This window comes from Cetorhinus maximus, chromosome 19, assembly GCF_964194155.1.
Source record: "Cetorhinus maximus chromosome 19, sCetMax3.hap1.1, whole genome shotgun sequence".
Lineage (NCBI taxonomy): Eukaryota > Metazoa > Chordata > Chondrichthyes > Lamniformes > Cetorhinidae > Cetorhinus > Cetorhinus maximus.
Genome location: NC_135897.1, coordinates 69,503,205 through 69,528,540, shown reverse-complemented (window position 1 = coordinate 69,528,540; position 25,336 = coordinate 69,503,205). Strand labels below are relative to the sequence as shown.

The window sequence follows — 25,336 nt, the reverse complement described above, 5'->3', positions numbered from 1 at the left end:
CCAGCGAAAATGGGGTCTGTTGGAAATGGGGCCAGGGCTTTCAGGTCTGGGTCACACCCACCATTATTAAAGGTCCCCAGAGTCTACATAACTCAGCAAAAATTCGGCCCTTCATATTTTAATACTTCCATGGTATAATTTGATTTGTGTCAAAGTAGGGTAGGTGCAGACTATAGGAGCTCATTGACAGCATGAAATGGGAGAAATGAATGAAAAGATTATAATTTCTTCCAACGTTTTTGCTGTGCAGCAGGCACTAGGGGCTGGGTTTTCAATTGCCTTTGGGGATGCACTGAAAATCCCATGCCTGGAAGGCACACTGGGTTCCAACACCTCTGGAACGCGATGCAATTTTCAAAGGTAGGTTGGGAGGGGGGAAGCCGGAAACCTGCAAGTCTCCAATTAACTGGCTGTTGAGCTTGTTGTTGAGTTCATTAAGAAACTTTTCAGCAGGTACTGAGAGGCTTGTATTTGTGAGCATTGCGTGATAGGTCCATTGTGAACAGCTTGAGGCTGTTAGAATCACTAGGGCAGCAGAGGTTGGTAGAATGAATAAATGCCAACAGAGGAAGTTGAGAGGGAGAACGCTGCTCTGATATTGGACAGAATAGCAAGGACGATCTTCAGCAGATGCAACCTCCTGGTCAAGAGGAAGCCAGAGGGGCACAGCGAGGGGCTGCAAGAGGGAGAAGTCGCCACCCAAGACATCTTGTGTACTGCCCTAGAGTCAGCTACCTGCAAATGACAGAGCACCAGTGCTGTGGGATACTGCGCCAATCCAGGCAGTTGTTCTTGAACATTTGCGCTCTGGTCCAAAATGGCCCTTAGCTCGTGGCAGTCCCCTACTTGAAACTGTCAAGATTACTGTTGCCTTGAACTTTTGTGCATCTGGGTCGTTCCAGTGATCAGCTGCGAACCTGGGTGCCATCTCGCAGTTAGCAGCTCACCATGCCATCAGGCAGGTCACACATGTCTTATTCAGGAGGATTGAAAATCCATCCATTTTGAGACAGCTGGGCTATTTCAGACACATAGGGGTTTGCTGCCATTGATGGATTCCCTCAGGTCCAGGGAGTCACTGATTGTACTCAAGCAGTCATCAAGGCACTGACAGGCCAGCCAGCCAGATTCTTGAACAGGAAAGGCTTCCATTCAATAAATGTCCAGCTGATCTATGACCACAGGAAGTGCATCTTTCAGGTCTGCAATCGGTTCCCAGGAAACTGTAATGATTTCTCTATCCCAAGAGTCCCAGGTGCAGCACCTCTTTAGGACAACATCCAGGCTCTACGAGTGATTGCTAGGGGATAAGGATTATCCTCCGAGGTGGTTCTTGACTCCCGCCTTGCACCCAGGCATGGATGGAGAGAGGTGCTGCAATCAAAGCCATCTTCTAACACAAACCTGCACTGAACAGACCATTGATATCTTGAAGACAAACTTCCATTTCCTTGGCTGCTTGCGTGGTGCCCTCCAGTGTGAGCCAACCAGGGTTCCTCGTTTTGTGATTGCCTGCTGCATGCTGCACAACCTAACTATCTGGAACGCCACTCTTCCTGGAAGGAAGACAAGGAAGAGAAAGAAGAGGGAGAAGAGGATGCTCCAGAGGAGCTCGATGCCCAGACACTGGAGGAAGCCAAGGCTGTCCCAGGGTTCAGAGTAATCAGCAGGCTGGTCTGGCTGCAAGGGCCATGCTAATTCAGCACTGTTTTGCTTAAGCGCCTTGTAGCCCTTATGACAGATGATTCTGTAACTCATCATCCATCAGAAAGTAAATTCAGCCTGCAAGCAACACAGATCTGGATAATTGACACCTAAATACATTAAGAATGGGGTCTCCACCGCCAATATTCTCCCACAACACAGACCAGGGCACCACAGCAAGCCAAGGTCCCGCTGACACCTCCGCTTAACCCCATATCTCTTTTGACGTCAAACAATAATAACACTCAAAAGCATAAGCAATTATTATTATAGGAATAGTTAATAAACAAACAAATTGAGAAAACGTCACTCAGGCGACCCATAAGGTGCAGCTAACAGCATAGTGCATTGCTTCCCATCCATGCCTAGGAAGTGCTCGCGCTGTGGCTGAGAATGCGGTCGAGGCAGCCTGCTCCCTTGTTTCTGTGTCTGGCTGAGATGCCTGTGGTCCTGTCCTCAGCATCCTGACTTGGAAATATATCGCCGTGCCTTCACTGTCACTGGGTCAAAATCCTGGAACTCCCATCCTAACAGCACTTTGGGGTACCTACACCACATGGACTGGCAGCAGTTCAAGAAGGCAGCTCATCAAGACCTTCTCAAGAGCAACCAGGGATGGGCAATAAATGCTGGCCCAGCCAGTGAAGCCCACATCCCAAGAATGAATAAAAAAAAATCTTACTGCATGGATGGTTCCTGAGGCCATTGGGGTGCGGGATGACAGCAGTGCCCCTTAAGGTTTGGTCCCTTCATTAGCCTCCAACTGAATCAGCCGTTTCATGGTGCCCTTGCATCCTGGATGAGGCCACCGGCTGGGTTGCAGCTGGCATCCACTCCAAGCATCTCTGCGCCATCAGCAACACTCAACAGTTCAGCTACAGAGAATCTCATTCTCCCTGTGCATGTCAATGAACTGTTCCTGCACCCACTTAAAGTGGTGCTGCATATGACTCTTCCAGGAGTGTGGCCAGTCTCTTAGTTCAGGGGCTCAAAATTCTGAGTTATTATGGAGCACATGCACTACAAGGACTTTTCCATTGTCTGCCCATGGCTTTGCAATACCGCAGGGATTTCCAACATTTGGGAACTCATCTGCCTCTGATGCTCCAGAAAGACCCTCCTTGTGTGTTATACCTGAGGCCCAGCATCTTCACCAGCAAAGCATGGCTGTGTCTGTCCTCTGAGGAGGACTGCCAACAGTTGACTCTGTCTCACTCTCCTCCTCACTCATGCTGCCCATTTTAATCTTGATTGATGCCCAACTGAGGTAGTTGAGTTTGTGCTGATGGAAGGTGCAGAGGAATGATGTAATGGTGCAGGGTCTGGAACATCTCTCCTTGCTGAGTAGACCAGCGTTGGCTGGGCTGGGACATTCTGTTGCATCTCTGCAACTGATCCTGTGGGAAACACAAGAAGATGGTGATTAGAACTCAGGCTACTCAGTCGGTGACCGCAGGACAATCAATCCCATAAATGACAGCTGGGTTGTATACTCACAGCGTGCATCGGACGGGAGTATCCTCCAAGCCCTTCACCTGAAGGTAGAGCTATAAAATGGCCCTGCTCTTCACGGTCTCCCACAGCCTAACACGATGGAACCCTCGTGATTTCCAGTGCTGTCTTCCCCATTGGGGTCGGGGCTCGGTGGTCCAATAGACCTGTCTGAGACACTTCCTTGGTATAGTGGACTCTCTTCTTCAGGATGAGGAAAGATTTCTGAGTAGGCTGCCCTCCCTCACCTATTCCACAATGACATTCTCATGAGATGCTGCGCTCCTCAGTGATGTCCCTTGCTTAACTGCAGTCCATATGTTAGGGTTGCTGATGCTTACTGACTCAACTGTCCACTTGAGCTAACAAAGTTAAAGAGAACAATGGCACTCAGTCTGCTCAGCTCGAATGCATGCAGGTGTCTACAGAGTTAGAGACCTATCACCTAAATGTCACTTGACACTCACCTTTGCAGACCTTATTAGGTCATTGAATCTCTTTTTACACTGGACCCACATCCTTCTGGTGACTCTCCGGCTGCTGACCTCCAATGCCACCTCCATCCAGGCCCCTTGTTGTGTCTCTTGGAGCATTTCTCCTGCCAGACACTGGGAACAAAATATGTTCCCTATCTGCCACTGCATTGCTTAAAGCCTCAAGGGAGGCATCCGAGAATCTTGGTCCTACCTGTGGATGTCTGCCCTTGCCAGCACCGGCCCTTTGAGGACCCTGCTGCTCCATCACGTCAGTGAATAGAAAGCACAGTCACGGCTGTTCACCTTTTCAAAAAGTCCTCGATAACTACGTAACACTTCCAGGTTGCTCCCTGCACCACTAACTGGGTGCTGAACTTACTCTCGGGTCAATTAGGCCCTTGCATGTGAAAATCACATCTCATCGCCGATGCTGCACAATGCGGTGTCACAACCCAAAAATGATCGGGGCGTCAGTTTCCCAACCCCACACTGCAAATCCAGTCCTAGAAGTCACTGCTCCAGTTGGGGAAAACAAAATAGTAATTCTGTGCCACAATGTTTTTTTGGTGTTGACGGTACTTGGAGAGTAGGAATGGGGTTGTTGAAATTAGACGGTGCAATGAGTAATAAGTATGGTACATTAACAAGGAATGATCAAAAGCAATTAGAGGATGAAAGAAGATTTTCTTCTAATGTGATTTTCATGAAGGTTTCTACAGTTTCGGCAGGATAACCTACTTACAGAAGCTTTACTGTGAAAATCAGTGATCATTCAAATCAGTTATACGAATTAAGAACATATGAATTAGGCGCAGAAGTAGGCCATTCAGCCCCTCAAGCCTGCTCCGTTAAAATGTTTCCAATATAAATATAGCTAATTCATTTTTAAAAAAATCTTTCATAGTGCAGACTAATGTTCAATTTAAAATTGCTTGGTTTACTTTGTTCGTCAACTCAAATCAAAATTGTGCAAACAACAGCCTCTGTACCATTTTATGAGTAATACACATTGCAGTGGAAGCACAATGACAGTTATCAGGATAAATTGCAATTATAAAATAAAGTTCTGAATTTACAGTAATACAGTTAGCTTCAAATAATATATTGGATTTAAAAAGATTGTTTATGGTGTTATTGTATGCCGAAGACATTTATGCAAAGTTATAGTTTAGTGAGACAGAGTTTCCTCATGCAGTAAAAGACAGAGCGGGTAACAGAATTGTGGCGGCAGTATGCAGGCTGTTTCTTAGGGCTTCAATGGACTGTGAAGTGTTACAATTGCAGTGGTTCTTAAATAGTTTTCACTTCTCATCTGGAGAATACTCTTGCTGGACAAGAGTTCAATAGGTACCAGCAGCTTCCAGTACTCCCATTGGCTTGTCAAATCCAATTTCATTGGCCAGGATTTTCCTGTCGGCGAGTGGGGGGCGGGGCCCGCTTGCCAGTGTGTAAAATGACGCGCGGTGATGTCGGGCCGAACTCCCCACGTCACCGCGTCCCACTTAAATTTTCAGATAGGCAGGGGCTCAGCAAAATCAGCTGTGCACCCACTGACCTGTCAATGGCCAATTGAGGCCATTGACAGAGTCATTAAAGTAATTAATGGACCTGTCCGTCCAACCATAAGGTTGGCGGGCAGGCCAGGAGCCCTGGCGGGCATTAGGAAAAGCATGAAACCTCATCCACGGGTGGGATGAGGTTTCACATAGTTTTAAAAAATTTAATTAAAGTGTTTTTAAAAGACAGTGTCACATGAGGGGACATGTCAGGGAATATTTTTTTCTATTGTTAATATTTTTCAACGCACGGCCGATCTCCCTGAGGCAGCACTTTGCCTCAGGGAGATGAGTGCGCTCTTTCATGCGCATGCGTGAAAGAGCGCACTCTCGGCTCAGGGAATCCCCCTCCTGCCCACACAGGGAGTGCATGGCACTTCCGTGCGGACATCACGCTGGACGGGCTTTAATTGGCCCGCCCATGTAAAATGGCGGCGTGCCCCGATTGGAGGCGCGCATCTGCTCTTCAACTTCCTCCCCAACAGGGGGAAAATTCTGTCCATCATCTTGTAGCAAAACAGCACCAATATCAATATCACTTTGCATCCACTGCCAACTTAAACTGTTTAGCATAATTAATTACTGCGAAAACTGGTGTAGTAGTCAACACAGTTTTTAAACTGTCAAATGCATTCTGACACTCCTGTGTCCGATGAAACTTCTTGTTCTCTTTTAGTAGTTCAGCCAATACAGCAACCACACCGCTAAAATTTGGTACAAACTTCCAGTAAAATCCACTCACGCCCAGAAATCTCAAAACTCCTCATTTTGTTGTAGGCACTGGGAAATTGACGATGGCCTTTACTTTCACATCTTTCGGAGCCATCTTACCATGTCCAATGGTGTGGCCTAGATATGTAATTTGCGCTTTTGCAAATTCACTCTTAGCCAAGTTCACCAAATTAGCTTCTTGCAGTTGATCAAACAATTCTTTTAGATGTTGTAAATGCTCCTCCCACATTGGACTGTAAACTACCAAGTCGTCAATATTGCTCAGCCCTGCAATTACTTTGTTTGTCTGTCTTTGAAATGTTGCTGGTGCACTTTTCATACCAAATGGCATAACTTTAAACTGATATAATCTATCTGGCGTCACAAAAGTCGATATCTCATTTGCTCTCTCTGGTAACAGTACTTGCCACTATCTTCGCAGAAAGTCAATCTTTGTTATAAACACTGATTTGTAAACCAATCAGGGTTATATCTTCTACTGCCAGAAATGTCTTAGCAATGGTTAATGCCATATTTGCAGTCTCACCACTTTAAAATCTCTCAACGCCAGCCCCTGAGTTCAATAATCTTTTCATACTCATAGTCTTAAGATTCACCTACTCCAAGCCAATCAAGGAATTTCAAAAATCCTGGATGAGTCCCCAGTTTTGTTATGATACTGCAGGTGGTATTTGACAGGCTGACCAAATCCACAAGGGAAACTTGGCCATGTTATCACAACAGTTTTGCAATTTGTACTTATTACGAGAAGGTTTGTGCATTGAATTCAGAAGTAATGAGTCCACCAGCACCATTAGCGATTTTAAAAATTAAATTAAAACATTCATTATCAAAATAAAAGAATTAAAACACATACACAAGGTTACAGTTACACTATTACTTAATATTATAACAAATCCCAAAATTCCTAATTAACTTGGCTCCCAACTACACACCTACTTTAAGGCAACTGTCCAAAATAGATTTTAAATGTAGAGAGGCAATCCAGCAAGGTTACCACAGCACCCACTCAACAGTGAATTCTAAATGATTTTTAACATAACTTTGGTTACTCGAACAGCAGTCTTCTGCAAAGTGCCTAGAGGCTGTTTCCCCATGTCTGTTTCACGCAGTGTATCTTTTAGATCTTATATGGCCACCCCTGATACAATCTTCCATCCTTCTTTAAATATATTCCTTCTTCTTTAACCTGTAAATCCTTGGAATTTTGGAAAAATGTAATAACCTTGCCCTATTTATCCTGTCAGTTGTAAAACTTTATCACCTCTCCGCTTATCTTAAAATGCAAATTTCATTCACACCCTATCTATTGACCTTACTCTAGCTCACTCATTAGCGTTTCAAATACCCTTTTTACATATAACACTTATAATAATTTCAACCTTGCAGTCTATCTGACTCTAATTCAATTAAATCAGCCACACAGACAGAACCATCCACATACATACAAACATAAGACTACTTTATAATACCCCACAATAATATTATGAAAAATATTGTAGTTGTGACACTTCTAAGTTCAGCTAACTCATTAAAGGCCAGAAATTGAACATGAAAATATGATGCGTGTACAAACATAATCATAGCCATTCTGAACAATCTCTCAGTTTAGCTTCTCTTTCCACATATATCCACTAATTCATAGTAGTGCATATGAGTTTTACATTGGTATCACAATTTTCATATTTTCATGCTAGATAGCTTTTGGGTTCACCATCACCAGTCCATCCTGTTAAGTGTATTTTGCAGTTCTATAATCCAGAATGCCCCTTTTACTGCCCAAATGTCTAGCTAGATGATGGCACAATCCAGAGACTTAACAGGATACCATTGCTCTGCTATTCAAATATCACACATGCTACCAGATCTGTTCTCCTTGATTTATGGAAAGAAGACTGTACTGAAAAATGTACAGCTTCAAAACCACCAATGATCTACTTCCTATAGAATGCAAACAAACAATATACAGCTTTCACAGTAAGAACGGTCAAATTACTATGCTTCTCAGCTACAGAAAAATAATAAAGACAGCACTTTTACTATCTATCTAGTGTAAGATCAATTTTCTAGCTAAGCTATTTCATGCTAGCTGGTATAGCCCTTTTTTAAAAATGCAGACTGCTGTGAACACTTAGCTGCTCTGCATCTGGGTAGGGAAAAGAGAGAGAGAGAGAGAGAAAAACAGAAGACGAGTTTTTCTATCTGTGTGATTGGGGATTCAATCCACCAAACAGTCACTCAATGTTATAATACTCTTGATAAGTAAGCATGAGCTCTCCAAACTAGTTAAGTCCCTGGCTGTATGAATGGAATGCAAAATGTGCTCTACTCACACTGGCCTGAAATGTTGTGATTGTACCTAATGGTCTACCTTTGTTCACTAACATTTCAAAATACTATAACTACCCTGCTTCAAGGGTGCTATATTAATGTTGAGAAATTAATGTTGAGAAAAAAATGCTGAATACAACATTACAGAAATGTTAAAATTTAAGAAATCCAGTTTGGACAGTACAAGTAAAATCTAAATCAATACAATGGGTGAAACAGATACAAGATCAATACTGCATTCAAAGGACAAGCTCACATGTTGTCACATACACGTGTCCTAACTATGAACATTGCTGATGCCAGGTACGTAGGCTGTATGTCCCAACAATTGGCTGATCAAATCAAATAGCATGTTCCTTTGGTTGTTTGTAATAGGCAGAGTACACACTGTACTCAACCACTTGCAAAACCAAAAACAAGACGTCTACTGTTAGAAATGATTCTGCAATTGGACAGCATATGCTGAACAATCCTGAGTGTGTTAATAGCTATGCTAACAACCAATATAAGATAATCAGTCAAGCTCATAATGTGTATAAAAACAGAAAGTGCTGCAAGAACTCAGCAGGTCTTACAGCATCAGTGAAGAGAGAAACAGAGTTAACATTTCAAACCCAATAGGACTCTTCTTCAGAATTGAAGAAAGGTAGAAATGTGATGGTCTTTATGCTGTTGAAAAAGAGGGAGGGTCAGGTGGAGCAAGAGGGAAGGTCAGGGATAGGTTATAGGGTGGGGGAGATTAAATTACAAAGATGTCATGGTACAAAAGGCAAAGGAAGTGGTAATGGTAGTAGTAAAGGAACAAAGCATAGGTCCAGAGTAAGTGTTAACTGCAGAATTTAAAATTAGCACTGTCTGAAAGCAAAACATGAGAACAAGTTACAGACTGGCGCCAGGGGAAACAATTGCAAATGAAGGACAGAGTTCATGGTCTGAAGTTGTTGAATGCAATGTTGAGTCCATAAAGTGACATACATTCATATGCAATAAAGGAATACGTTCAAACCTTGCACATTTTTTGAATTACCCAGGGAGCCTATAGTTCCCCACTGCTTCCTCCATGGCCAATCAGCATCAGCTTGCCAATTAATCAGCACCCTTTTCTCCTGTAGTGCAAATTGTTGTGTTTTTTGAAATTTGGCATTCCGTATCTTGTTTGTCCTGACGAGTGCAACATGAAAAGCTTCGCAACATGTCTCTCTTTTCAGCAATATTCAAGCTCTGTACCACCAGTGACTGTTTGTTTTAACTATAACAGGGAAATGCTTTTGAATACTGACAGATTCAGTCCTACGCCCTTCCACAGGGGTAGAGTAACAATAACATCAGAAGTTGAACTGGCTTCAGATGACCTCGCATCTCCCAGATAATATGCTACAATATCTTCTGCAGGGCTTCAACGTTACAAGTGATGGAGGGAGTCATCAACAGTGTTATCAAGCGCCATGTACTCACCAATAATTTTCCGAGATACTCTGGGTTCCACCAGAAACATTTGGCTCCAGACTCAATCCAGCCTTGGTCCAAATATGAACATGAGCTGAATTTCAAAGGTGAGGCAAAAGTAACTGCATTTGAGACCAAATGGCTCTAAAGAACCGTTGTAAAACTGAAGTTAATGGGCATTTGAGCAGGCTCTATCTGGTGGCTGGAATCATACCTGCCACAAAACAAGATGGCTGGAGGCCATTCATCTCAGCCCCCTCATCTGCTTCTTCAATGATATATCCTCCACCATAAAACCAGAGGTTGGGCTACTGCTGATCATTCCAATGTTCATCTCCACTCAAAATTCCTGAAAATGAAATAATCCACTTGCACCAAGACCTGGACAATGTCCAGACTTGGACTAATAATTGACAATTAACATTAGCATCAAACATATGTCATGCAATAACCATCTCCAATAAGAGATAACCAACCTTCCGTGACATTACCATTGCTAAATACCTGATAATCAACATCTTGGGGGGCATTGGGAGGGGGGTAGTGGTGGGTTGGTGGTTATCATTAATCAGAAACTCAACTGAACTAACCACATAAATGTCTTATAAATGTCTTGGCTACTACAGCAGGCCAGAAGCTGGATATTCTGCTGTGAATGGCTCACTTCCTGACTCTGCAAAGCCTCTCTACTGCCTACAAGGCATAAATCATGAGTGTGATGGAATACACTGCACTTCCATGGATGGTTGCAGTTCCAACAATATGCAAGAATATTGACACTATCCAGGGCAAAGCAGCCTGCTTGATTGGCATTCCACCCCACTGCTTAGTCATCTACTCTGTTTGCCATCAGCACGCAGTGGCTGCAATCTATCTACAGATTCACTGCAGTAATTCTGCCAAGACCTCTTCAATAGGGCCTCCAAAACTAAGGGAAGTACATGCATGGGAACATTATCACCTCCAAGTTCACACCATGCTGACTTGTTCCTTCATTTTCAATGCGACAAAATTGTAGAACTCCCTAACTAGCTGCATTGTGGAAGCATCTTTACCAGGCTGCAGTGATTCAAGAAGGTGGCCCATCATCAACTGTGTAAAGGTAACTAGTGAAGGAGAATAATGTCAGCCTTGCCAGTGACAGTCCCTCTTGAGAATAAATTAGAAAGATATATAATGTATTTGTTTTGCTTTATTATGTATGCTTTTATCGGATGGTGCTGATGCTACACAGTATGATGCATGGATTTTTGGATATAACCTTTGTAGTTCATTATATGAGATGTTTGCGGACCTCTAACCAGAATGTGCAGCAGGCCATTAACTGTCATTTCCTGTGTGTCTTTTTAGATGCTTTCTTCTAACACAGTTGCAACTCAAAAAAAAAAGATCTGGAACCTGTTCTGACTGTTTATCCTCAAGGCTTTGAGTTTTGCATGATTCCGTAAATACATTATAAAGTTTGTCAAAAGTCACACCTTTGTTGTAACATTGGAGGAAAATATTCTCCTTGAGTTCTAAGTTTTTAACAAGTAGATCGCACATCAGCTGTTGTCATGGTGCACAACTACAGCTCTGAAAGTAGTAAGGATTTATGCTAAACATCTAAGAGTCTAGAATTTACCTTCAATAATTTCTGGAAAAAATGTAGATGCAATATGCATTCAATAATTCATACAGTGCTACAGAATTCTCAAAACCCAGGCTGGAAGTAGATTGTTCCAGCTGAGACCAGTGAAAACAGGTCAAGTTGTTCAGATTTAAAGAACATTTGCTTTGAACTGAGGGGATGGATTAGCAGGATAAGGAAGGTAGTAATTCCTTAGAGATATACTTATAAGGAATAATGAATTATACATGAACCAATTTCAGCTGATTCAGGCAAAACCAGATTAATTGGAAGCTTTTTTTCGGGGTGAGGGGAGGAATTGCTTCTGAGCAAAATAAATGGATAAACAGAGCATGCAACCAATTCGTAGACGTTTTTCCAGATGCTTGTTATTTTATACGGACAAGGAATTAGTAACAGGTAAATTTAAATATAAGTGGCTGATTTATCACCATAGTATTTTAGCACGCAGATTAAGCCACCACTTTCTGAGCCATTTTTTAATACTGCTCATTACTCTGAAGGCCAAATACCTGCAGTAGTATCTTTATTTAAAGCTAATTAGCCAACAGGCAGCCTTGCAAGAAACCAATTGATCGGCAATGACCAGATTTATAATTCCAAATAAATGAACACCAAAATCCAACAATTTATAAATATAGCAGATAAATTCAAGGATGCAATCTTGTTCAGATTTAAATCACACTAAGGTGATTATCAACTTCTCTACTGTTATTTTGCTATTGTACCTTTTCTGCAAATATAAGGCTATTTTTTTTTTTGCTTGTTCCCTTCGCCCCATCCAGAATAAAACATTCTAAGACTTGTAATTTTATACAACTACTGTCAATCCTTTGCTGAGAGTTCCTCCAAGCAGGAGCGATTCAGGCAATGTGAGTCAAAGAAATTCAATTTTCTTTTCAACCAAAGATAGAACATGATCCACTGGAATGTCATTCAAACCATCATGCCAGGTACGAATTGAGGATATTCACCCTACTGAGGATAGCTCTGAATGGCAGAAACATGAGACCTGAGATTTGAACTGGGCTAAATGTTCCATACATATTCTTTGTGTTTTTCCCCCTGCTTCCTGTCTCCTCTGCTATTTTATTATTGTAGCTTGCCGATATGTAATTCTCCTTAAACAGCAGGATGTTCCCTAATATCCAAAGTTAATATTTTATGACTCACCAACAGGTGCACTGAGTTAAACAAATCAAGCAGGGTAATTACTCCCAGTCAAGACTCAAACGGTTTATCACTTGTTTTATGTTGCAAGTGACAATCTATTGATAAAACGTAGCCTATCAAACAAACTAGGACACACATGTGAAATTTCCTATTTAACAGTCAAACCATAAAAGTTGCCTGAGAGAGCTTCTTCTCAAAGAAGGTATATTGCAAAAGTGGATCAAGTATCCTCTGAACACTGAAATAAAAATAAAAAGCCCTGGAAACGCATAGCAGATCAGGAAGAATCTAAAACAGAAAAATAAGCTGCACTTTCGGTAAAACGTTTAATCAGGACTGAGTTTATCCAAGCCCTTTCCAAGAGTTAAGGAAAAAGGCTAGGCTGACATTTTGAGTACAAATTGAGGGAATCAGTGCATTCTCCATGGCAACGCCTCCACCAATCAGAGTCCACTTTCCAACCAATCAGCACTCTCTTATGCAATATAAATTGTTGTTCCCTTTACATTTGGTATTCTTGCGAATTGTCCTGATGAGTACAAGATCAAAAGCTTTGACAACATGTACGTTTTTCTGGCAATACACAAGTTCTATGTTACCAAATGGCTATTGGAATAAGATTCGATAGTAAACAGGCCCCATGTGTTTATTACGTTGGTTCAGATATACATTCAAATCCTAAGGAGCTATTCAAATACAAGCAGGGAATTCTCCCAGTGTCTTAGGCATCATTCATCCTCAGGCAATGCCATCAAAATCAGATGAACTGGTCATTCATTTTCATTGCTGGTTGTAGGATCTTGTTGTTTGAAAAATAGCTATATTTCTTCACATTACAACAACTTGCATTTATGTAGTGCCTTTCATATAATAAAATATCCCAAGAATTTCACAATGGCTTTATCAAACAAAATTTACATCGAGCTGACAGATGAGCAAAAGCTGGGCCAAAGAAGTAGATTTTAAAGAGCACCTTAAAGCAGGAAAGAGAGATAGAAAGGTGAAGATGTTTAGAGAGGGAATTCCAGAGCTTGGAACTTTGGCAGCTGATGGGACAGCCATCAATAATGAAAATCAAAAGTGCGCAAGATGCCAGAATTGGAGGAGCGCAGGTATCTTGGAGTACTTGAGAAGGGTACAGTGATAGGAAGGGGTAAGTTCATGGAAGGATTTGAAAACAAGGAGGGAACTTCTTAATTCAAGCATTACATGAATGGAAACCAATGGATGTCATTGAGCACAGGGGTGATAGGTGAATGGGTCTTGGTGCCAGTTAGGATATGTGCAGAACAGTTAAGGATAACCTTAAGTTAATGGAGGGTGGAAGATGGGAGGTTGGCAAGGTGTGTCCTGGAGTCGTCAAGTCTAAAGGTAATAAAGATAAAGATTTCAGTCGCAGAAAAAGTTGAGGCAAGGCCAAGCCTGGTGATGTTATGGAGATGAAAATAAGCAGTCTTACTGATATCATGGATATCTGTTAGGAAGCACAAATCAGGGTCTAATACAACACCAAAGTTGCGAACAATCTGGTTCAGCCTCAGGCAGAGACAGGGAGAAAGATTGAGCCAGTGCGGGAACGGAATTTGTGGTGGAGATGGAAGACAACAGCTTTGGGCTTCGCATATTTTCAAGACAGAGGTAGATAGACTCTTGATAAACAATGGGGTTAAAGATTACTGGGGTAGGCAGCAGGTTACAGTCAGATCAGCCATGATCACATTGAATGGCGGCGCAGGCTCAAAAGGGCCTACAAAGTTCCAGAAAAACAGCCTGAAATTTAGAGACAATGGAGAGGCTGAGATAGATGGTGGTGAGGGTGAGCCAAGTGTTATCAGTGTTCACATCCAACCTGGTGGATTTCCAGATGATGTCGCCAAGACACAGCATATAGATGAGAAATAGGACGTTGGGCGGGGAGGGGTGAGCAAAAATACATCTTGAAGGACCATCAGTGGTAACTGTACGGGAATAGGGAGAGCAAACATGGAATTATTCTCTGGCTTCAACTAGGTAGATAAGAATGGAACCAAGTGAATGCAGTCCCTCCCAGCTGGATGAAGGTGGAGAGGCATTGAAGGAGGATGGTGTGGTCAACCCATGTCAAAGACTGCAGACAGGTCAAGCAGGATGAGGAGGGATAGTTTACCATGGTTACTGTCACATTGTGACTGTAAGAGCTGTTTCAGTGCTTTAACGATACTGAGGGGTGGAAACCTGATTGGATGGTTGCAAATATGAGGTTTGGGAAAGATCGGCATGGATTTGGGAGGATACAGCACATCCAAGAACTCTGGAGGAAAGAAGGGAGGTTCAAGATTGGGGTAGTTTGCTAGGACATGGTTTCAAATATTGTTTTTTTCTTAAGAGGGGTTCTTTGAAGGAGAGGGAAACAGTAGCTAAGGAGAGACAGCCTTAAGAGTCAGTAGTAACTGCATAATGTGATTCATTCTGCATCAAATGCTTTAGGACAGTTTATAATCCTGCAATGTGCCAAAGCAAAGACCTAACTTGGAATATTTTTTTTTGCACATTCCGAATTACTCTTCAGAAGGTTGTGGTAAGCTGTCTTGAACCGTTGCAGTTGTGTGGTATAGATATTGACACACTGCTCTTAGGTACGGAGTTTCTGGATTTTGATCATGCAAGTATGAAAGAACAGTAATATATTTCCAAATGAGGCTGATGTCTGACTTGAAGGGGAACTTGTAGCTAGCGATGCTCCCATGTGCCTGCTGTTCCTGTCCTTCAAGGTGGTAGAGGTTGTGGATTTTGGAGGTGCTGTTCAAGAAGTTGGTGAGTTGCTGAAGAGCTTGTAGATGTTATACATTGCGGCTACATTGCATTGATGGTGAAAGGAATGAATGCTTACTGTGATGATTAGGGTCTCAATCGAACTGGCTGCTTTGTCCTAGATGGTGTTAAGTCTTTTGAGTGATATTGGAGCTGCACTCATTCAGCCACGTGGAGAATGTTCCATTACACTCCTGACTTGTGCCTTGTGGATGATGGAAAGGCTTTGGAGAGTCAGGAGGTGAGTCACTTGCCATAGAATATCTAGCTTCTGACCTGCTCACAGAAAAACGACAGATTTCTCCTTCTAAAATGGCATTTTTCTCTTTCAAATTTTCAGCTTGCTTTTTCTCTTCCGAAGGTAATTAGTTAGTATTTGCTAAGGTTTCACAGCTGGCAGCAGCTCTTAATACCACACTTAAGTGACTATCCTTCAAGTGTGAGCCTGAATCGTGAGTGCAAGCAGATTTTATAACAGTGGGAGCCATCACAGCCAAGTCCCACCCTATCCTGAGCAAACATCTCTGTTCCTATATTTCCAGCAGTAATCTCTAATTAATGATCAGGTGTGGTAATCCTGATTGACGTTTACCTCCTTGGTCTGAGGATACTTAGGGTGATTATAGTGCTCTCACAACCTCAGCAGAGATTAACATTGAGTTTGAAAGTTCCTAGTGTGTATGGCTCAGGCCATATTTGGTATTAGTTTATACATTAAGCCATGGGGAAGAGATTGTGCAGATTCCTCCAATACAAACCTAGGTGTGTGGAACTGCAGAACCCATCAAATTAGACAATTATGTCTTATTAATACTGTAATATCCTTTATGAACCTTCCAATCTCTGTGGCTTCCAGTTTCACCTGATAATAAATGTAGACAGCCTGCATGGGCTTCTCCTACTATCAAAATTATGTGGTGGGAATCTTTCAGAAAATAAAGTGCTGCAACGAGCCACAAGCTCCTTCAGTCACAAATCTAGATTCATTAGAAATAAAAGAAACCCATGTCATAACTTTAAAAAACCTCTGCTATCCCCTCCAGAACACTTCTAGATTTTGACTAAGAAATATTTCTTATTATCCAAAAATTATTACTGTTCTCGTTGCAAGTGATACAAACTCTTAGAAGTCCTTTTCAAACAGCTAAATACAATTACAGATTCCCCAAATATTTTGAAATAATTACAAATTTTCCTTACGTTACTGCTTCTGGATCAAAGGTTGGCACCCAATACTGTCATGTACACATGCATCTGCAACAAGTAGATTGGTGAGAACGAGGTCACATAGCATTTTCCCTCCAGTTGATTCCCTCACCACCTGCGGCAGGCCCAGTCTGGCGTGTGTCCTTCAGGACTTGGCCAGCTTGGTCAGTAGCACTGCTATTGAGATAAAAGCAAAAAACTGCGGATGCTGGAAATCCAAAACAAAAACAGAAACAGAAATACCTGGAAAAACTCAGCAGGTCTGGCAGCAACGGCGGAGAAGAGCACAGTTGACATTTCGGGTCCTCATGACAGAACTAAGTGAAAATAGGAAAGGGGTGAAATATAAGCTGGTTTAAGGGGGTGGGGGTGGGGGGGGGGGCGGATGCGGTTGTTAGAACAAGCAGTCAGTAATAGGTAGAGATAACCAAAAGATGTCACAGACAAAAGATCAAAGAGGTGTTGAAGGTGGTGATATTATCTAAAGGAATGTGCTAATTAAGTGTAGAGAGCAGGACAGGCAAGGTACAGATAGCTCTAGTGGGGGTGGGGTGAAATAATACTAAAAGGGCATAAAAGGTAGAGATAAACAATGGGTGGAAATACATTTAAAAATAATGGAAATAGGTGGGAAAAGAAAAATCTATATAAATTATTGGAAAAAACAAAAAGGAAGGGGAAGAAACGGAAAGGGGGTGGGGATGGAGGAGAGAGTTCAAGATCTAAAATTGTTAAACTCATTATTCAGTCCGGAAGGCTGTAAAGTGCCTAGTCGGAAGATGAGGTGCTGTTCCTCCAGTTTGCGTTGAGCTTCACTGGAACAATGCAGCAAGCCAAGGACAGACATGTGGGCATGAGAGCAGGGTGAAGTGTCTTCCAATCCCAGCCCCGGCCATGTATTCACTATACTCCCTGACCTTCACCTCTCCGACGTTGAACGTTCAGTGCTCAGCAAAGGACTTAGGTTCATACCCTTACACTCTCATCTCAATGAATTTTGGGCTCGGCACGATGCTGAACTCTTCTTCCGCCACCTTCGTCTCCGTGCTCACTTCTTTGGGCAGGAGTCCTCTCTCCATTCAACGGATCCTTTTACCCACCTCCAATATTCTCCATCCACCTGGACCCCTCCCTCTGGATTTTTACCTTCTCTTGATCTTTTCATTGAGAACTGTTGGCGTGACATTAGTCGTCTCAATTTCTCTGCTCCTCTCGCCCATTCTAACCTGTCTCTCTCTGAACTTACTGCACTTCGTTCTCTCAGGTCCAACCCCAACATTGTCATCAAACCCGCTGACAAGGGTGGTGCTGTTGTTGTCTGGCGCACTGACCTCTACCTCGCGGAGGCTGAGCGTCAACTCGCAGACACTTCCTCCTACCTCTCCCTGGACCATGACCCCACCACTGAACATCAAGCCATTGTTTCTAGGACTGTCACTGACCTCATCTCCTCTGGAGATCTTCCTTCCACAGCTTCCAACCTGATAGTCGTCCAACCTCGGACGGCCCGCTTCTACCTCCTACGCAAAATCCAGACAGGACTGTCCCGGCAGACCGATCGTGTCAGACTGTTCCTGCCCCACGGAACTCATTTCTCGCTATCTTGACTCCCTTCTCTCTCCCCTTGTCCAGTCCCTTCCCACCTACATCCGTGATTCCTCTGACACCTTACGTCACATCAACAATTTCCAGTTCCCTGGCCCCAACCGCCTCCTCTTCACCATGGACGTCCAATCCCTCTACACGTCCATCCCCCACCGGGATGGTCTGAGGGCTCTCCGCTTCTTCCTCGAACAGAGGCCCGAACAATCCCCATCCACCACTACTCTCTTCCGTCTGGCTGAACTTGTTCTTACACTGAACAATTTCTCCTTTAACTCCTCTCACTTCCTCCAAATAAAAGGTGTGGCTATGGGTACCCACATGGGCCCCAGCTATGCCTGTCTCTTTATGGGGTATGTGGAACATTCCTTGTTCCAGTCCTACTCCGGCCCCCTCCCACAACTCTTTCTCCGGTACATCGATGATTACTTCGGTGCTGCTTCATGCTCTCGTCGGGACCTGGAAAAATTTATTAATTTTGCTTCCAATCTCCACCCCTCCATCATTTTCACATGGTCCATCTCTGACATTTCCCTTCCCTTCCTTGACCTGTCTGTCTCAATTTCTGGTGATAGACTGTCCACCGATATCTATTACAAGCCTACCAACTCCCACAGCTACCTCGACTACAGCTCCTCACACCCCACTTCCTGTAAGGACTCCATCCCATTCTCTCAGTTCCTTCGCCTCCGTTCTGATGATGCTACTTTCAAAAACAGTTCCTCTGACATGTCCTCCTTCTTCCTTAACCCAGGTTTTCCACCCACGGTAGTTGACAGGGTCCTCAACCGTGTCCGGCCCATCTCCAGCGCATCCGCCCTCACGCCTTCTCCTCCATCCCAGAAACATGATAGGGTCCCCCTTGTCCTCACTTATCACCCCACCAGCCTCCACATTCAAAGGATCATCCTCCGCCATTTCCGCCAACTCCAGCATGATGCCACCACCAAACACATCTTCCCTTCACCCCCCCTGGCGGCATTCCATAGGGATCGTTCCCTCCGTGACACCCTGGTCCACCCCTCCATCACCCCCTACTCCTCAACCCCCTCCCACAGCACCTTCCCATGCAAACGCAGAAGATGCAACACATGCCCTTTCAATTCCTCTCTCCTCACCATCCAAGGGCCCAAACACTCCTTTCAAGTGAAGCAGCATTTCACTTCCACTTCCCTCAACTTAGTCCACTGCATTCGTTGCTCCCAATGCGGTTTCCCCTACATTGGAGAGACCAAACGTAGACTGGGTGACCGCTTTGCAGAACACCTTCGGTCTGTCTGCAAGCATTACCCAGACCTCCCTGTCGCTTGCCATTTCAACACTCCACCCTGCTCTCATGCCCACATGTCTGTCCTTGGCTTGCTGCATTGTTCCAGTGAAGCTCAATGCAAACTGTAGGAACAGCACCTCATCTTCCGACTAGGCACTTTACAGCCTTCGGGACTGAATATTGAGTTCAACAATTTTAGATCTTGAACTCTCTCCTCCATCCCACTCCCTTTCCGTTTCTTCCACCTCTTTTTTGTTTTTTCCAGTAATTTATATAGATTTTTCTTTTCCCACCTATTTCCATTATTTTTAAATGTATTTCCACCCATTGTTTATCCCAACCTTTTATGCCCTTTTAGTATTATTTCACCCCACCCCCACTAGAGCTATCTGTACCTTGCCTGTCCTGCTCTCTACTCTTAATTAGCACATTCCTTTAGATAATATCACCACCTTCAACACCTCTTTGATCTTTTGTCTGTGACACCTTTTGGTTATCTCCACCTATTACTGACTGCTTGTCCTAAAAACACACCCCCCCCCCCTTAAACCAGCTTATATTTCACCCCTTTCCTATTTTCACTTAGTTGTGTTGAAGGGTCATGAGGACTCGAAACGTCAACTGTGCTCTTCTCTGCCGATGCTGCCAGACCTGCTGAGTTTTTCCAGGTATTTCTGTTTCTGTTTTTGTTTGCGCTGCTATTGAGCCACTCTTAGTGATGGGCTTTGAAGACTCCCATGCAGAGTACATTCGGTGCCCTTGCTACCCTCAATGCTTCATCCAACTGTTTGGTTTATTCAGCTTTATGTATAAACGCATCCATGAGTCCTGGCCGTTAAAAACCCGAAACCAATGGCCTAAGGATCTGGATCATATTAGGGTTATAGTTATTAATTAGGGAACTCATAGCTCCTGTATAAATATGCCCAACCTCCAATGATAATAAAATAAATAGGTAGTGGTATGTTACAGTTTAGAGAGTCCGTGTTGTTGTGACACAATGCACTTTTACATGCATGCTGTCACCTTGACCTATGGATTGTGCTAATAGAGGCTCCAATTTTCTTTCCATCACATGACTCACCAGGAATCTCTCCCACTCTTACTGCCTGCCATTGGCATATGTTGGAATGATTTGCAGTTCGATATTCAACCTGTTTGGCCATGTTATGAATGCATCTTCCTTGGCCATCAAGTCCTGAGGTGGGGCTCAAACCCAGATTTTCTGGCTCAGAGGAAAAGATGCTACCCACTGAGCCAGAAAATGACCTAAATTGGGCGTAGTCAGCATCTTTTTGTGAATGAGTCAGCTTAAGTTTTCAAAAGTTCCTGAAGAGAGAGTTGGAGATAAATCTATCTATAAAATATTAAAAACTTACATCCACACATGCACCCACTTAGTGCACTTAACTTTCTAATACCTTGTATTTGTTACACTTTTGTGTGAGCTTTTTCCATTATAAATTCCTATCCCTATCTTTGCAATGGAAAATGGCAATAGAAATTCATCATTCAAATCCCGCAATCTGCCCACCGGGTTCCCACAACTCTCACAAAATGCTTTCTGTATCTTTTCATTCACTATTTTTTTAACCAAAATTTCATTTAGTGATGTCTAATAAAGATTTAATCAAAATATTAAAAATAAAAAAAAATATGTTTTTACAATTATGATTAAGTTTAACCACCGAATTGGCATTCATGTCTTTTTAAGTTTTTACTTGTATGCCTCAGCCTCTCCTAAAAAGCCTAGGTTTTGAGTTGGATATTTTTACCCAGAGATGTGACACTGATCTGAATTTGGATTGTACAGTTAGTCTAATTTTCCAGCATGCCTCATTACCAGTCAGCTAAAGTGAGGAAGCTTTAGTTTCTAGCAGTTTCTACTCAAAAGTTCTTAAAACTTCTTTGACAACACAAATAGAAAAGCTTTACTGATGAAAAGAGCTTTTTAAAAAATAGACAGTGTGTGAAAGCTAGATAATTGCGGTCCTAATTACACACCCGTTGTAGCCTATGTTTTGTTACTGGGATCTGAAAGAGAGAATAGGGTCAGGGAGAGTGAAATAGGGGAAAGCAAGCCTTTTTATGTTGTTGCTTAAACTTTTTAAATCAGAATTTTGAAGCCAGCTAACTACCCTACTTGTAGCTCATTGATAATAGCAGCTTATACCTATGAGAGATTCTAATTTTTGACAGTATGAAACAGAGATACAAAGTGAGATTATGGTAGTTTCTTTCCATCATAATTTTTTAAAAAAAGTTTTGAGCCACATCTGTGCATTGAAAGGGTGCAGTTTACAAAATTTCCCAGCATGCAACCTGTACTTAATCATGCGTTTATGTTCCCTCTTTCTGTGAAGACTCGAGTTTCTTTACTTTTTCTGAAATACTTTCAATAAAATGGAAGATTCGAAAAGCTTTATTTCAAGCAAATGATGATATTTAATTGAATTTATGACTGAGGTATTCTGTGATGGACACCTTACAGTCCTGTGATCAGCAGCATCTATGATTTTGGTTTCTTTGATGCTTCAAAAAGAAAGGACATTGGTCTGGATTTTATGATGGCAATTACAGCGAAACTGTCAGCATTTGCTATTATTATTCCTCTAAAGCTGACAGCAACTTCGTGTGTCTGCACATGCACAGTTAAACACAGAAGTCCAGAAGTTGCTGCCGGTTGTGCAAAATTTCTCAGAGAGTTCGATGTTAAGGTCTCCCCAGACTGCAACCAATGGGAAATCTTTGAACTGACGAGAACTTCCACTTGTATGCTCTTAGTCATACTGTAAAAATCCTTGAAAAAGTTACACCTTGTTAACGACTAAACAACTTCACTGGCCCTGAAAAGCTAACTTTATATATTTGTCAAATTACAATTTCTTTATTATGATAAAATTAATCATTTAAAACATAATTTAAATTGAAATTAAGGGTTTCAGTGCTCTTAACTTCCTGCTATGCTATCTGTGGGAATACTTCAATGTGACTGGCTGATTGTCCTGCTTGCTGACATCACTGCTGCTGCATGCTTTGAGATCCACTTGATATGGCGTCAGATATGGACTGTTAAACTGCTGTTGGAAAAGGTAAAGTCCGCACCACAGGGATTGCTAAATCTTTGTGAGCACCTTCCTTCAAGGTCAGTGGCGAGCACTGTTGCTTTGCCGCTGACTGCAAAAATCTAGTCCATTCTCTAACTTTTCAGCACCACAGTGCAGAAAGAGGTATTCAAACAATGGGCCCAGATTTTGTGTTAAGAATAATGTTGAAGTTATCAGTGCTCACTGTTACAGCGACCTTTGGTGTCAGCAAATGTACAGTTAGATGTGGAAATCAAGAAGTTATGTCTGAGTTGCTCTGCTCCTCCACGAGCTTTGTTCGAACAGTACCTTGCCGAGACACTCAGCATTCACACTCATGGGGCAGGATTTTACGCGTTGGCGAGCAGGGGTGGGGCCCGCTTGCTGACGCGTAAAATGACGCATGGTGACATTGGGGGGAACTCCTCATGTCACTGCACCTCATTTAAATTTTCAGGAAGGCGGGAGCACAGCAAAATCAGCTGCATGCCTGCCGACCTGTCAATGGCCAGTTGAGGTCATTGACAGGGTCAATTAAGTAATTAAAGAACCTGCAGGCCAGAAGCCCCGGCGGGAACTAGAAAAAACATGAAAGTTCATGTAGACTTTAAAAAATTTTTATAAAGGTTTTGTAAAAATTATGGACATATCTCATGGACATTGTCACATGAGGGTACATGTTAGGGAAATTTTATTTTTCTATTTTTAGCTTTTTTTACAGCTGATCTCCCTGAGGCTGTACTTAGTCTCAAGGAGATGAGTGCACTCCTTCGTGCCTTAATTGGCCCGCCCATGTAAAATGGCGGCAGGCCTCCGATCGGGGGCGCTGATCAGAAGTGCGCCTGTACGCGCTTGCCTTTCAACATCCCCCCCAATGGGGGGAAAATTCAGCCCATGGAATGGCATGATTCTGGGACACTTATCCACTGAACATACTAGAAGTAGTTAGGGCTTATGCATTCAAGTGTAAATGAACTTTTAATCGCATGATAAGTCAATTATTGTTGACCTCTCTGGCACTGAAAATTTACTTTAACAAGTATGGATCAGAGTTCAATAATTGTTAGAGATGTTTAAAAAATGAACTATTATTTAGCTTTTTCTTTCTGTCCTTTCGTCTCTCTCTCTTAATTCCACCTTTCTTTCCATTTTCTATTTCACTTTCTATATATAATTAAATATTCTATTCACACTTCCTAGTTTAGTCTCTAGGCAGGATTTTCGAGCCCCACTGGAGTCGGGAACTGAGGTGAATTGGACCTGAAAATACCGTCCCCGGCTGGTGTACTAGTTTTCTGGCCCCATTATCAATGTGAGTTCATTTTTGCCGAGGCAGAGTTGGGGCCAGTAGGGCTACATGTCCCCACGGAGTGGGTAGCTGATTAGGCTCTTCAAGAGCTTTGTTAACCAGTGAGGGTCGCAGTTTAATTGGCAATGGGCACCTAGAGGCAGGCCAGGGTCCAGCGCTTCAGGCAGTCCTAGAGGCCTTTTCTGCCCACGTGGGCAGTTATAGGCTGCCTGGCAGACAGACTCCTCCCCAACAGTGGTGGCCTAACTGCAGAAAGTTTTAAAAAAGTTGGTGGGAGGGTGCCTCCATGTTCAAGAGTCCTCTCAGTTATTTACCATCCATTGCAGGCTGCTGCTCTTCTCAAGCTTGAAGGCCTCTGATTGACTTTGAGAGTCCACCCGCCACCCTCAATTGGACAGGGAAGCTGTCTCCATGCCAATTAAGGGTGCGCTTCTGTGAAAAGAGTGATTGTCTTCCTCCAACCTCCCCTCCCCAGGGGTTGGATTTGGTACCCAGGCACAGTCCTAACTCCTGATTCCTGCACCCAGTGGCAAAATCCAGCCCTGCATGTCTCAGTAAGGACTCTCCAATCTGATTGTTTAAGGAGACATGCCATTGCTTGCCCTGTTCACACAAGTCCCAGATCCTCTGTAGAAGGCACTGTGCAGTTCTGACTGACAACTTGCAAATCACAGTTCAGAATTCCTCAGAATTTCTCTGGGCAACTGTAAGTGTAATGAACGGTGCATGTTGTTTGATTGCCACAGACCGCAAAATCCAGGTCATGTTTTTCAAGAAATATTATTTACTTGAATTGTCACTGATGTGTAATCCATTGTGAAAGATCGTTTTTGAAAACGTATATACATGTGTAAAAGCTACACTCCTACATGAACTAATAAAGTGAACAATTACTCTCCAAACCTCCTCCGTGAAACATAGTATTTCTGGAAATACTGCTTTTTAGAAATTTTACAAAACCCATCTAAATTGGAGAAGTGCACAGAAATGTGCAGCTGTCATCATAGATGGAACTATCTGTCCCTGCAATTCATATACCAAAGATGGGATAACATCACCGCCATGAAAATTTCTTAATGTGAACTTCCATGGGTGGAGCATTTGGTTATCAAAATTGTGTCACACAGGAAAAAAAATTATATACATTATTCACAAATCATCACGGGATTTCGTCTCCCAATTTGTCTAGATTTCATAATTACTAAAAGCTCACCGTTGAACTTTTCCAACCCCAAGGAAAGGAGTCTGCTGAGAGATTACAAAACACTGCTATCATTGTTTTTAATGTTACATACTGCTTAATGAACAGATTTTTCAGAATTTATACATAAAATATTTTTTTCTCTCTAAACTGCAACAGGAGACAATGGCTGGAACTTTCAATCTCAAGAGTGTCTGTAATGGGTGTTATCAGACTGGCTGCCTATTATACAAGTCACTAAATGTCTGGACATTAGGTGGGGTGTAAATGGTGTGGCCCATCTAATATAACCCATGATAAACAGCTCTGTATTCCCCAGCCACTTCTGCTGAA

The 25,336-nt window shown here is 42.7% G+C and overlaps 1 protein-coding gene across 2 annotated transcripts in view; it reads right to left on the bottom strand.

Annotated features, from left to right (window-relative positions):
- The window catches only part of ece2a (endothelin converting enzyme 2a), a 314,403-nt gene that overhangs the window by 24,923 nt on the left and 264,144 nt on the right, over window positions 1-25,336 (bottom strand). The window contains exon 3 of one of the 2 annotated variants that reach the window (XM_078564057.1): window positions 2,931-3,101. The exons of the other annotated variant lie outside the window; for it this stretch is intronic. Coding sequence (XP_078420183.1) covers window positions 2,946-3,101 — 156 coding nt within the window. The 3' untranslated portion in view covers window positions 2,931-2,945. Of the gene's footprint in view, window positions 1-2,930; window positions 3,102-25,336 lie in introns of those variants that run through there. 2 annotated transcript variants of the gene reach the window in all.